Source organism: Muntiacus reevesi, chromosome 2, assembly GCF_963930625.1.
Source record: "Muntiacus reevesi chromosome 2, mMunRee1.1, whole genome shotgun sequence".
NCBI lineage: Eukaryota > Metazoa > Chordata > Mammalia > Artiodactyla > Cervidae > Muntiacus > Muntiacus reevesi.
In genome coordinates, this window is record NC_089250.1 from 76,231,787 (window position 1) to 76,245,027 (window position 13,241).

The following is a 13,241-nucleotide window of genomic DNA, read 5'->3' on the forward strand; positions in this document are numbered from 1 at the left end:
CCTGCAGATGTTTCCTTGCTCGATGGGGAAAAAAAATGTTTTCATTTGTATATATGCACGAGCGCGCGCACACACACACACACACACACACACACACACACAGCAACCATTATTCACAGTAATTACGGTGCATAAAGTCACCGTGACCCCTGGGATTTGAAACTGAACCAGTCTTTGCTCCCATGGGAAATGCAGAGGCCATGAGCCTCAGGTCAACGTTTTTTATCCGCCCATCAATACAGAGCCTTGTTTTACGCGTCTGTTTGTGTGTGTGTGTGTGTGCTCAGTCCTGTTTGATTCTTTGTAACCCCAAGGGCTCTAGCCTGCCAGATTGCTCTGACCATGGAATTTTCCAGGCAAGAATACTGGAGTGGGCTGCCATTTCCTTCTCCAGGGAATCTTCCTGACCCAGGGATGGAATCTGCACCCCTTGTGTCTCCTGTACTGGCAGGCAGATTCCTTCCCACTGTGCCACCTGGGACGCCTGTGTCTGCTTAAAGGCATCTCGTTTAATACAGACATATCACTGACTCATCAACACTGAACTCAAGGTCAAGGCTGAACAAGGCTTATCCAACACACAGAGTTCCTCCACAAGATGCATCAGGAACACTGACCAGCATCTCAGCCCAGCCCTCGGGGGCTGTTTCCAACAGCAAAGTTACCAAAAATAAGTGCTGGGCTGGCCAAAAGTTCATTTAAGTTTTTCCCCAACATCCCAGGCTCCCTGTCCCACTGCCAGTCACGGCACCATCAGCAAGCAGGGCGTGCCCCCGCAAAGAGCATACCTTCAGCCGGTCCCTGAAGGTGAGGACCTGGTACTCCAGCTCCCGGAGCTGCGGCGGCGCAGGGTCCATGGACCTCAACAAGTCCAGGACCTCCTGCAGAGGCCTCTCGAGGGGCAGCCCAGGCCCACCCACCGTGTCCTCGGGGTCTCCTTCATCAGGGCCCTCCTGGCTCCCCGGGAGCGCGTGGTTGTGGAAAGGGGAGCCCCGTGACAGGTCGGGGGTTCCCACCCCCAAGTCTCTCCAGCCCGGCTGCTCCACGAACGAGCCCTCCGCCAAGTGCAGCATGTCCGGCAGGAGGCCCAGGGGCGGGGGGTCCTCTTGGGCCTCCTCTTCGATGGAGGTGTTGGGGCCCATGGCCGAGGGCAGGACGCCCACGTCCGAGGTGGATGCCGACGTGCTGGTCTCCATGTCTCGGGGGTCCTCGGAGCTGAAGGAGTCCATCTCGGGCAGCTCCTGACTGCGGCTCCTCAGGCCAGGGCCCTGAAGGTCGCCGTCGGACAGGCAGCTGAGGACGGAGGGGGCCCTTGGCCTGTCCAGCAGCAAGGCCTGCTGTGCCCGCGGCTGCAGGACAGACTGGAGACAGACAGACAGACAGGTCGGCCTCAGCAGCCGCCCTGGGGATCAGAGTGAGACCCCCGAGGGCGTCCTCCCAGACGTCTGCTCTGTGGACCCACAGCCTCGGGAAGACGGGCGTCCCCCCAGGCGCCTGGCACTCGGAAGCGCCAGTGAGAGCCTGGCACCTCTCGTACCCCGCTCACTCACTCCTTTCCGGCCCCAGCCCCCGAATCAGCCGCAGTGAACCCTCACCACGCCTCCCCGAGGGTGGTGCTCTTCTGCCCTCAGAGAAGCGAGGTGCACGCAAGGATGGATGTGTGAGCAGTTTAATCCCGGCCAGCTGACGCGGACTCTGACCCCCGCTGCTGCATCCTTTCCCTCATCAACCAGACCAACGGCTGACGTTCCTGCAGCACCGCCTGCTATTGTCAGGCGTTCTAGTAAGCACTCCTCATTTATTTAACCCTCACAAAGCCCCGTCGGGGCGGTGCTGTTAGTTTCATTTCTCCGATACAGAAATGAAGTCCAGAGAGGTTGAGTGACTTGCTCAAGGTCACACAGCAGATGAAAGGCACAGATACAACCTGGAGCCCAGGCCATCTGGCTTCAGAGTCCTTGCTCTTGACCGTAGATGACTTTGTAGCCAAAGTACGCTGGGACCACCCCGGCCAGACAACCAAGCTTCCTTCGAATGCATAGCTGCCTGGCTGATCTAAAGCTGCCGTCCCCACCTAAGGCCCAGAGGAGGGCGGCAGGGTGGTCCTGCTCCGCATCAGCCCCCCTCTGGGCTTGACAGAAAGTCCTTGTTTTTGTCCCGCATCCCTGGACCCTCCCTGGGGCATCTCCACACAGAGGGTGATCTGGGTACCAGGTTCTTTACTGCCCGCTTGTTGGTAACAGCAAAAACTGAACCCCAGGACCGTGTTAAGTAAAGTGTGGTTTTAGCCAAATGCCGGATGCCGCACGGTGCCAACATGTCAGAGAAGGTCCCAAGGCGTCACCAGGGCAAGGGCTGCCGAGGGACAGGCCAGAGAGGATGCGTCTGCTCTCAGATGGCCCAGAGCCTCTCTGGAGGACCATGGAGGAAGGTGAGAAGAGTGGGGCGCTAAGGAGGGGACCCAGGCCCCTGGAGGTCACAGGAAAGAGGTGTCTCACTGCACACGGAGTCCAGCTATTACCTACTGGAAACACGTTCCAAAGTGCAAAACAAACCGGAGGCTAAGGCCGTGGCCGGGGTGGTAGAACCATCTGGAGAACCCCACCCCAATCAAGCCCAGAACCGAGTCCAGAGGCCACAGAACAGAGGGCAGGCAGTGAAAAAGAAAAGGTACCCCAAAACACCCCCAAACAAGGGAGGCTGAACCCAAAGCTTGCTGCCCCTGGAGGTGCCCACGCTGACCACCTGCTGACCCCTGGGGAGTCGCCCCCCTCCCCCACCCCAATCCCAGCCTGCCCACCACATCCCCCCAGTGAGGCTCACTCACCAGATAGTATCTCTCCCGGAAGCTGGGGGTGTTTGGGGGTGTCCAGTTGTACAAGGAGCCTTTCCTGCTGCCTATGGAGAACTTCCCCGGGGGGCTGGGTGACACCAGGGAGCTCTCGGTATCAAATGGGCTGGAGGGGAGCAGAGGCCAGGCTGTCATCGATGGCCGGAGGCCATCGGACCGCAGACAGGACCAGGGGACTAGAGACAGAGGCCTGGGGGGACAGGCACAGTGGAGGGACCCCAGGTCCCCGTTCTGAAGACTCCTGGAAACGTCTCAGATATCCACTGCCCCGAGGCTCCTTAGCCAAATGGGGAGGGGCACCGATCGGCCCCTTTGATTGGAGGCCCTTCGAGAAGCTCAGCAGAGCAGCGGCGGACACTCAGAGCTGCCGTCTTCTGGGTAAACCACGTCACTGCCCCCCGCAGGTTCCCCCCGGGTCAGGGGGCTCCCGTCACAGTCCTGGGGGGGCTGCAGACCCGCAGGGGGAGCACGGGAAGCGACGTTCCAGCCAGGCCCTTGCCTGTCCTTGGCGCAGCCAGGGCTGGGTCGGCCCTCCCTGCCTCGTGGACACCTGCACGCTGTCTGCAGCATCTGCACGCTGGCCCAGCTCACAGTGTCTGGAGCCCAGCCCAGCCACAAGGGCCTGCGGCCCAGGGGCCCTGCCTGGACGCCCCCCTGCCTGCCCAGGGCAGCTACGGACCAGTGGGACACCCAGGTCCTTGGACCTTCCCGACCTGGGGCTGCAGGGCGCTGCAGGGCCACCCCCTGCCCTGACCGCTTGAGCGGTGTGCTCACCCTCACTAGACAAACGAAGGAAGGAAGCCTTAGCCCCGTCCACCCAGTTCATGCCCAGGGAGAAAGGACAGACTGGCCCCAGTGGTCAGCACGGGCACCAGAGTAGGGGAAGTGTGTGTCTGCCCGCTGCTCCCGCAGCACCTGGCCTGGGGAATCAGGAGAAGGGAGTTTCCTCAAAACGCAAGGTTTCATTTGGGGGAAATAAAAGGCCTCTGCTACCAAAAACCAAAACCTGTGGAAACCACCAGGATGGGCTGCTCAGTGGAAAGCCCCACCCTAGGCAGGGGTGGTTCCCGCGAGCCCAGGGGACCGCAGGGTGACCGCTCAGCCCTGGGCCTGGTGGGGGCCGGGGCCAGCAGGTAAGGAGATGGTGGGTGTAGGAAGGCGGAGGTGGGTTTCTCCTGGGAACCCAGCCCAGGGGGCTGCCATAAAGGGTCCTGGCCGCCCCAGTCTTTAACAGCCACTAATTCAAAAATGAGGGGAAAAAAGAGAATTTAAACTCGTGGGGGGCGGGGGGCAGGCCGCAGCATGGACAGGGCTGCAGAAAGGGGTCTGGGCCCCTGCCTGTCTTGGGGGGCAGCCGAGGGCGGGGCTGCCCAGGGTGGATGCTGGGGTGAGGTCACGCTACCAGGGGAAGCCGGAGAGGCCTCTCCGCGGTCGTCTGTGGGGGGCGGGGGGGGGGGCCCGTGTTTGAGGCTGACCCCCTGCCCCCACCCCCTCCTCCTCACCCCACTCCACCCAGCCCCCCGGGAGGGGCAGCGGGGGAGTGGCCGCCCGCACTCACTTCCACAGCACCTCCAGCTGCAGCTTGATGGTGCCCAGCTCTGTGATGTCCACCACGATGACCTGCGGCCGGGTGGTGAAGAAGTCGGTGATGTCACAGGTCACCGCCCCCACCGCCAGCGAGCTCAGGCCGCGCAGCTCGGTCACCTGGGGGAGGGCGGAGTGGTGGGTGAGGGTGCCCGCGCCCCCACCAGCCCCTGCCCTGGGCCCCACCCACCTTGATCTCGAAGTTCTCGTGCAGGGTAGGAATGAAGGCCTTCTCCTCCTCGTCCCAGGTCTGGCTGTCGTCCGACTCGATGCGGCCCCGCAGCTTCCAGCGCTGGCGGCCCAGACGCAGGAGCACCTGTGCGCCAAGCCCGAGACAGGAGCGGTCAGCCGCGCCCCTTGCCACCGCCTGGGGGCCCTCCCTGCCAACTTGGGGGGGGGGGGGCAGGAACCCAGCGGAGACCCTGGTTCCCAGAAAGCCCCACTCCCAAAGGCCTGACGGGGAGCCCTGAGGGCCGATCCCAGAGGGTGGGCGTACCTCGTACTGGTCTCCAGGACAAAGACGTGCGTAGCCCACCAAGCCTGCAACACAGAGACGGGCTCATCTCTCCGCGGTCCACCGTCCCTACCCCATGGGTCACAGGCCCTCACGGGGGGAGCCCCCCACTACAAGTGGGGGTCATCAGCTTCAGGGGGGCGGGCAGTGAGCTAAGCCATCACGATGACAAGGGGCAGACCTGGGCCCTCACTTTCAACTCAGAGAGTGGATAGGACTTGCCGAGGTCACAAGTCACAGAAGAGGAAACCCTGGGGTTCTGACCATCACTCCCCCATCCTCAGCACAGGGTCCCGGAGAAGGTCGGAGGCTCCACCCAGCTGCCCCCCCGCCCCAAGCCCTGTCCTGTTACCTTTCATCCTGACGTGGAACTCGCCCAGGTGAACCTCCAGGGCCCCCTCAATGAGCCACATGTCCTGCCAGAGAAGGAGGCTCAGTGCCTGCCCCGGGATGGACCACGGGGATGCAAGGAGCCTGCCAGACAGAGACCACCACCCCCCCCCATCCCCGGGGGCAGAGAGAGAGGCTGCCTCAGGGCCCAGGGGGCCCCCAAACCGGCCCTCCGCCACCCACCTCGGTGCACTCCTGCAGGCTGCGGCCCAGCTCCTGCAGGCTGTCTCGGGAGGCGCGGCTGGGCGGGCACCGGGAGAAGGCCCGCTGCATGTTGGAGGCGCCGTCGCGCAGGCGGCACTGGATGCAGTAGCCCTCGTAGAGCTCGTCCACCTGCGGGGCGCACGCATCCCGGAATTGTCTCCCCGACTCCATCACCTCGGGAGGCCACACCCCCAAGTCGGCTGGCCCCACCCCCGGCGAACGTGCGCCCTGGAGGCAGTGACCACGTGGGTCCCATCCACTCCGCATCGCCAGCACCCGGCAGCGCCTGGCGCACAGCTCGGGTACGATAAAACTAGTGAGCTGGATGCGTGGATGCGGTTTTCTTTGGTCAAACAGGGAAGGTGGGTATGTGATGTTCCATCCACCCGCGGGGTTCCCGCGGAGCAGAACGAGTTCATGGAGGGGTCTGCCCATATAAAGCTTGAGGGCCTAGCTGGGTGACCCTGAGCCCGTTCGTGTCCCTCTCTGGGCCTCTACAGCCCCATCCGTACAGTCGGGTGGTTGGACTCAACACTCCCAGGCCTCTAACCCCACCCCCCTGATCCCCACCTCTGGGCTCAGTCCCGGCGGTCCCTGCACCGCCTTGGCTTTCTGCAACCACCTGGCGCCCAGAGAGCCTTCCTGCACTGACCCCGCAGAGGTCCCCCCTCAAGCCGAGAGGCGCCCCCGAAACCAGGCTGACCTTGCTGATCTGAAACTCCATCTTCCGAATGTGCCTCTCCACTGAGCGTGTTTGCTTCTCCCAGAAGAAGAGAAGATGCTTTAAAAGGAGCCTGGGCCTCGCCCGACCCCAAGCCCCTGCCACCCCCCTGCAGGTCCTGACACAGAGCTGGGCTCGAAGTCAGGCCAGCCCCTCGCCCTCCCTGAGGAAGGCTCATCGCCGCGCCTCAGTTCCCCATCTGTCAAGTGGGGAGGAAACCCAAGTATTCCTCCCACAGGATGGCCAGGAGGACAGAAGGCCCACGGAGACGTTATTCCCATCCAGCCAGGCCCAGCCGCGGCCCGCCTTGCTTACCCCATGCGGACAGAAGTTTCCCTCACCTTGTCCAGGTCGTAATAGAAAGCCTGTGGGTGGGGGGAGAGGTGTCAGGGCTCCGGCGTTCCTCTGAGACCGTGAGCCTCCATCCCAGGGGCGCCCAAGCTCAGAGGACAAAAAGCCAGCGGCCACTCGGTCCTCCAAGGCCTGCAGTCAGCAAGCTGCGGTCCAGGCCAGGCAGGAAGAAGGAGCGAACGCATGGGCGTTGAGGGAGGTGGCTGAAGGCCTGACTCCGTGTGCCAGCCGTGTGTCACAGACAAGCTTCTCTACTCTCTGAGCCTCCATCTCCTTTTGACAGAGGAGACGCCATCGCACCTGCCCCACAGCGCTGCTACGAAAAGGACAGTGCAAACTCAACAAGAGGGGAACCACTGCGACTTGATTATTTAAGGGGCGACTTCAACCACGATCAGAGACTAGGGAGAGGCAGCCAGCAGCCGCCAGGAGTGCAGATGGAAGGAAACTGCAGATCCAGACTGGGCCATCCCCGCCAGGGGCCATGGTGCAGCCAGTGAAATGAATCTATTGTCAGGGCGAGGGAGTCTTTGTGCAAAGGGCCAGAGAGTAAATATTGCGGGTTTTGCCGGCCACACGGTTTCTGCCTTTGGAGTGTGAAAAGCAGCCACAAACAGGGTGCCCATGATGGGTGTGCCTGTGTTCACGTAAAATTTATTTCCAAAGCAGGCCCTGCTTTGCCTGCATGGGTTAGGGTCACTGTATCTGAGCCTGGATGAATTTCCACAAAGTTGGTGACCACCAATGCAAAGAAGTAAGACAGGGGTGAGTCTGTGAGTTGTGACTTCACCAGAGCCCTCTATATATCCACAGTCTGCGTACTTTCAGTAAGGTGACAAGGGAGGAAAATATGGAAAGATAAATACTAGATGATCCTCAAGGGTTAAACAGGACGGGACGAGAAGATCGGGCAGGGGGGTCGGTCAAGCAAGAGGGAAAAGATGGATTAACCACCCCTCAAAGGGGGCATGTTTTCCTAGGTATGCATCTATGTGACATCGTATGTGTGGGATTATGAAATGAAAACCCTATGTAAGAAATTAAGAAATGGGGAAGTTCCCAAGGCTTTGGGAAGAAGAGGAACTGTACAGCGATTCCTCGGAGACTGGGAACCGGACCCCACGTGCTTCATCCCTCGGGGCGGCACCTTTGTGGCCTCCATGTACCCACCTATGAAATGGGAGCAGCTACACATACAGACCTCTACATACGCCTCGCCTCCCTTAGAGTTACTTCTAGAAGGGAGAGACAGAGGTAGCTGAGCCAGCCGCAGCCACGGGAGAGGGAGATGTGGCAAGCGCTCAGAAGGCCGGGAGCTGGGGTGGGATCTTGGCACCACTTCCTTCTGCCTCTGCGCTGACCCACCCTCACCCCCCAAGACAAGGCATGATGGAGCCTGCCCGCCTTCCGTTCCCCCAGTGGCCGGCCCCCTGGTGAGGTGGAGTGGCCCTGCGTCTCCCACTCTGCTGACCCTCGAGGTCTTCTCTGCTGGGGCCAGGATACAGAGGTGGGGGACACAATTTGGTAGACTCATCCCCACCCCGCCACCACGCTTGCAGTCCCTCCGTCAAGCTGGCGGCTGTTCTGTGGTTTGGTGCTTCACAGGAGTGACGCTATAATAAGCCAGAGAAAGTCACAGGCAACAAGGCCTCCTGGTCTCTGCTTGCAGAAGTCTACTCCTGTCGAGGACAGAGGGGTCTCCTGTCCTTAATAGCAGCCAGATAGAGATGAGGGGGCCAAGAGGGGCTCCCCAAGACCATAAAGAACCTGAGCGCTGGAGAGACGCAGGGCCCCCCGCAGGGGGGTCCTGAACGTGCCAGCAGATAAATGACAAGACAGCCAGTTACATTTAAATTTCCATTGAATGATGGATAAAGTTTCCTTTTTAGTGTAACTATGTCCTGAAGATGGCAGGGGACATACTTACACTGAAAAATGATTTGTTATTTATCTGAAAATCAAATTTAACTGCACATCGTATTTTTTTGGGTTTGTTTTTTTGGTATTGGGCTTTTCTGGAGTTTTTGTTTTTCTGTTTTCTAAATCCGGCTCTGCTAAGGGCATGGTAAAAGCCCAGAGCAGGTGAATCTTGGGCTGAACAAGCCGTGGGGCAGCCTCAGAGGCGCCCCGACGGGGGCAAGGCTGCAGAGCCACAGGACGTTGCGGGAACTCGCGGGGCTGATGCAGGACGGCATCCGGGCCTCTGCAACACACCCGGGACTCGATGGCTGATCCAGTTCCCTGCCATGACATGAGCCAGCCTGCCTGTAGGGGGACTGTGATGGCCAAGACCTACAGAACAGGGCCAGGTAATGCATCCATCCCCCTGTACGCCCATCTACCTCTGAGCTGCTTCCAGAACTAAAGGGGGGCTGGAGGTGACCCTAAGGTGTGTGAACTGCTGCAGTGTGAGGGGTGGGGGTGTCGGGGGGAGCTCCCCACCAGCCTGTGTGGTTTAATCCATCAGGGTCCAAGGGAGGTTCATTCATTAAAAATAAAGTCCACTCTGTCGGCCTCTGCGTTCCCGAGACAGGTTCACACCCACGAGGCAGGCCAGGGGGTGCAGCAGGGGCTGATTCGCACCAGGCCGCTCGGCCGGGAAGGGCTGGGGAGGGTCCTCACCAGCCTGGAATTCCTGCGCGTGTCCTTGTGACGTCCCGTCAGGTAATCCAGCTCGGCCTGCTGGGCGCACAGATGCTCCCTGTGGGGAGAACGAGGGAGAGGAGCTTGGGAAGGAGAAGAGGAAGGAAAGAAATGGGCGGGGGCGCGGTGTTCCGGGGAGCAGGCAGCCACGGCCACTGGCCTGGGGAGAAGCGGGGTGCTCAGCGGGTTCAAGGGTCAAGGGCAGAGCTGGCCCCCAGCTGAGAGCCCGGCCCCCACCCACTCTGCCTCTGCATCCCACACAGTGCGTGCCCAGCACTGAGTTGGAACTCCCCAAACAGCCCTGCCAACAGGAGGGAGCTGCTGCTAATACACCCATTTTAGAGATGGGCAAACTGACTCTGAAACCACCCAGTACAGGGTTCACAAGGCACAGAAGAGTCTGAACCCAGGTCTGAAACCAGGCGATGGCTTCCAGAGGCCAAGATCCTCCCCCAGCCATGGGAGCTGGGGGGGGTGTGGGCACGCCTCCCTCACAGACAAAGGCGGGCTGTCCTGCTGTCTGGACGGCCGGGACCAGAAAGGGGCTTAACGAACCCCTATTCTGGAAAACACAGAAAAAGCCATGGGCCCGAGGAGACTTTTCACATTGTGTTTTGCAGCCAAAGACACTCTTGAGAGTCCCTTGGACTGCAAGGAGATCCACCCAGTCCATCCTAGAGGAAATCAGTCCTGAACATTCACTGGAAGGACTGATGCTGAAACTGAAGCTCCAATTCTTTGACCACCTGATGTGGAGAACTGGCTCATTTGAAAAGACCCTGATGCTGGGAAAGACTGAAGGCGGGAGGCGAAGGGGACGACAGAGGATGAGATGGTTGGATGGTATCACCGACTTAATGGACATGAGTTTGGGTGGACTCCAGGAGCTGGTGATGGACAGGGAGGCCTGGTGTGCTGTGGTTCATGGGGCTGCAAAGAGTCGGACACGACTGAGCAGCTGAACTGAACTGCACTGAACTCTGCAGCTGGCACTTGACAAACCTCCAATAAAAATATGGGGAATAAGTGACTGACTCCTCCTGTCCCGGCCTCTGCTCAGTCAATCAGTCGTTCTCTCCTTCACTCAAGCCCAGCCTCCCTGACCTACAGCTCCTCTGCCAGCTCCTACCACAGGGCCTTTGCACGTGCTTGCCCTCTCCCCGGGATGCTTGTCCCCCAGGGGCCAGCACCACGGCTGCTGCTCAGAAATGGCCAGGACGTCCCCAGGATGGCCTCTGGACCCCCCTGTGTGACAGGCCCTCCAGGTGCGGCCTCTCCACGACCTCCGCTTGTCACTGCCCTCCGGGTGCATGGAAGTTACGGTGTTGACCCCATTACCCCTCTATGGCCATCCCCCCTGCCCCCCGTGGGCGTTCTCCATGAGAACGGGGCGCCCTAGCCATTATTCCCTCATCCCAGCAGCCACGGAAGGGGCCGAGCAGGTGACCGCACGCGGACATGCTTGTTGACTAAACGGATAACCAGGAGCTCGCTCTGTGGTCGCACACAGACAAGACCCACCCCCGATGCCCAGGGAGAGGCAGAGAGGAGCTAGCAGACGAGGCTGAAGGATGTGACAGGCGGCCTGCGGCCTCCTTACTTGAGCCCCCTCTTCAGCGCTTCGAAGATCTTCTTCACTTGCTGGGGCTTGGGGTCCGAGCAGACGCACCCCTTCCGCAGCGTGCCGTACGTCTTGGAGGATTTCACGGGCGTCCGGGACCTCACTGAGTTCCTGTGGATGGACTTTCTGTGAGAAGGGATGGGGGGATCAGGGCGGGGGACAGGCCCTTGGGGAACGGTGCCAGAGCCCCAGGCGGTCAGGGGACCTAGCTGAGCCCGCTTCACTGCCCCCCAAGCTGCATGGTCTCAAGAAGGCTGCAAGGCTCCCTGGGCCTCAGCTTCCTCACTGCAAAATGAGCGCTTGAATTCGAAGATGAAAAGAACAGTGACACTAACCTGATATGAGAAATTAGCTTAGAGTGAGTGAGCAATACAACCAAGTGGCCCGAATGCCAACGCTGTCTGTCTGTCTGCGCTCTTGAGCAAGCTCTGTGCAGGCGAAGCAACACGAAGGCCAAGCCACGGTCCGGGGGCGTCCCCGGGCTGGGCGCCTGCTGGCTTTGGCGGCCCAGCCTCCATCCCCCGTCCCTCTGTTAACAGCGCCTCAGTTCTCCTCTGGGGCGTCTCCCCAGCCTGCTCTTTATTCACGTAGTTTGGCGACTTGTAGACTGACAAATCGCCGCATGCACGCACGCGCACGCACACACATACATCCATAGGCGTTCTGAGCAAACCCCTGTCCCAAGCCTGGATCAGTCAACACATTCCACTCCCCTGAAAGAGAACTTCTCCCCCCTTCCTCGTCTTTCTCGGCCCACTGAGCACCAAGCTCCAGCCACGAGCACTGGGCCCCGCTCAGGGGACGGCTGAGCAACAAGAGAGGAACAGGCCGCCCGTGCAGCAGACCATCCACTGCCTCTGCGCTCGTATGAGAAAGAGGGAGGAGTAACTGGTCTCATCTAAAACTCTATATTTTTGGAGGTTTCTCTGTCAAAGCAACTTCACTTCTACACTACTATACTACCCAAGCCTCAGTTTTTCTTCATCTGTAAAATGGGAAATAGAGCAGAACCTGAATCAGAGGGTAATGCTAAGAATTCTCCCAGGTACCAAGTCAAAGGTTTGACAGAGTGGGGTCACTTAGTAGGTGCTTAATAAATGTCCATTACTGTTAAGGTAATCGTATCCTATCTGTATCCTTCCCTGTAACACAGCCTGGAAGACAGTAAGTGCTCAGTAAACACTGAACTAAACTGAACAAGGGAAATGCCACATGTCGAGGGCGATCCTGAGGCTCTTGGCTGGACCTTGAAGGAAGAGCAGGAACAAAGGTACCCGCCCCCCAAGAAGGGTGAGCCGACAGACTGACCAGGGTGGAGAGGTGAGCCAGTGGAGTCGTGTGTGATGGGGCAGTGGACCTCCAGGGCAAGGCTTGACTGAAGCAGAGGCGGGAAGATGCTGGAAGGTGCCAGACACAGGGGCCCTGCCTGCCTTGGGGACCCCAGAACGGGTGTGCGGAGGAGAGTGTCAGGTCCTAGCAAAGTTCCCGCTTCAAAGACGGTAACGGTGGCAACTGAGAGTTCCACAGAGTGGAGCAACGAAACCCCAGCCGCAGCTACTGGGCCGCTGGGCCCACCAGCACCATCCCCGCGGCGGCCCAGGGAGCTGAGTGATAAGATGCAGCAGAAGACATCTGCTGAGCATCCGATGTCGCCGGGCACTTGCTAAAGGCTTTGTATAAATATCGACTTGCACAACCACCCTAAGGGGCAGGTATTAACCCCTGCCAGACAGGGAGACTGAGGCTCAGGTGGGTGATTTGCCCCAGACCACGTCCCCCCAGAGATGGGACCTCAACCCACGTGTACGCAGGTTCTCAGCCTGGGATCTCAACTACCCAGCTGGGGGCAGGATGCAGGACTCCCTCAGGTTCCCAGAACCACGATGATTTGTGAGACTCGGATTTGCTCTCCCGCGACCACCACCCTCCCCTGAAGGTTCTGCTCTGACAGGTCTGGGTGGAGCCTAGGGATCCACGTTTCTAACATGTCCCCAAGTGCTAACCAGGGTGCTGGTCCACCACCAGAGGACAACTTTCTCAGGAGTCCTCCCTTTCTGCTTTGCTCGGAGCCCTCCTCCTGAGAGAAACCAAGCTTCAGGTCTCTCTGGACACCCTTCCCAGTCGGCTGCCTTTTCAGGGTTTCACAGCCAGGTCACAGGCTCATTCATTCATTCAGACACTCACAGAGTGGGGCTTTCTCTGAGCCAGGCACCTCGATGGGAGCCAAGGGGCCAGAGTCCTAACCTTAGAGGCTCAAGGTCTGCAGGGAAGGGGGTGAGGGCTTGGGGTCTGGAGAGCAGCCAGGAGGCCAGCAGGACAGAGCTCAAGCTCCTTCACCAGGCCTGGGAGCAGGCCACTGGGC

At 59.9% G+C, this 13,241-nt stretch overlaps 1 protein-coding gene across 3 annotated transcripts in view; it reads right to left on the reverse strand.

Moving 5' to 3' along the window:
* Nucleotides 1-13,241, reverse strand: part of RIPOR3 (RIPOR family member 3) — a 72,981-nt gene that overhangs the window by 9,719 nt on the left and 50,021 nt on the right. The window contains exons 3-13 of one of the 3 annotated variants that reach the window (XM_065922172.1): nt 10,859-10,990; nt 9,238-9,316; nt 6,606-6,629; nt 6,247-6,303; nt 5,523-5,672; nt 5,302-5,365; nt 4,932-4,975; nt 4,626-4,751; nt 4,410-4,555; nt 2,828-2,957; nt 789-1,361 (exon numbers count right to left, since the gene is read on the reverse strand). In XM_065922172.1, coding sequence (XP_065778244.1) covers nt 789-1,361; nt 2,828-2,957; nt 4,410-4,555; nt 4,626-4,751; nt 4,932-4,975; nt 5,302-5,365; nt 5,523-5,672; nt 6,247-6,303; nt 6,606-6,629; nt 9,238-9,316; nt 10,859-10,990 — 1,525 coding nt within the window. Of the gene's footprint in view, nt 1-788; nt 1,362-2,827; nt 2,958-4,409; nt 4,556-4,625; nt 4,752-4,931; nt 4,976-5,301; nt 5,366-5,522; nt 5,673-6,246; nt 6,304-6,605; nt 6,630-9,237; nt 9,317-10,858; nt 11,006-13,241 lie in introns of all 3 variants that reach the window. The other 2 variants (XM_065922171.1, XM_065922170.1) reach the window with 2 other exon arrangements.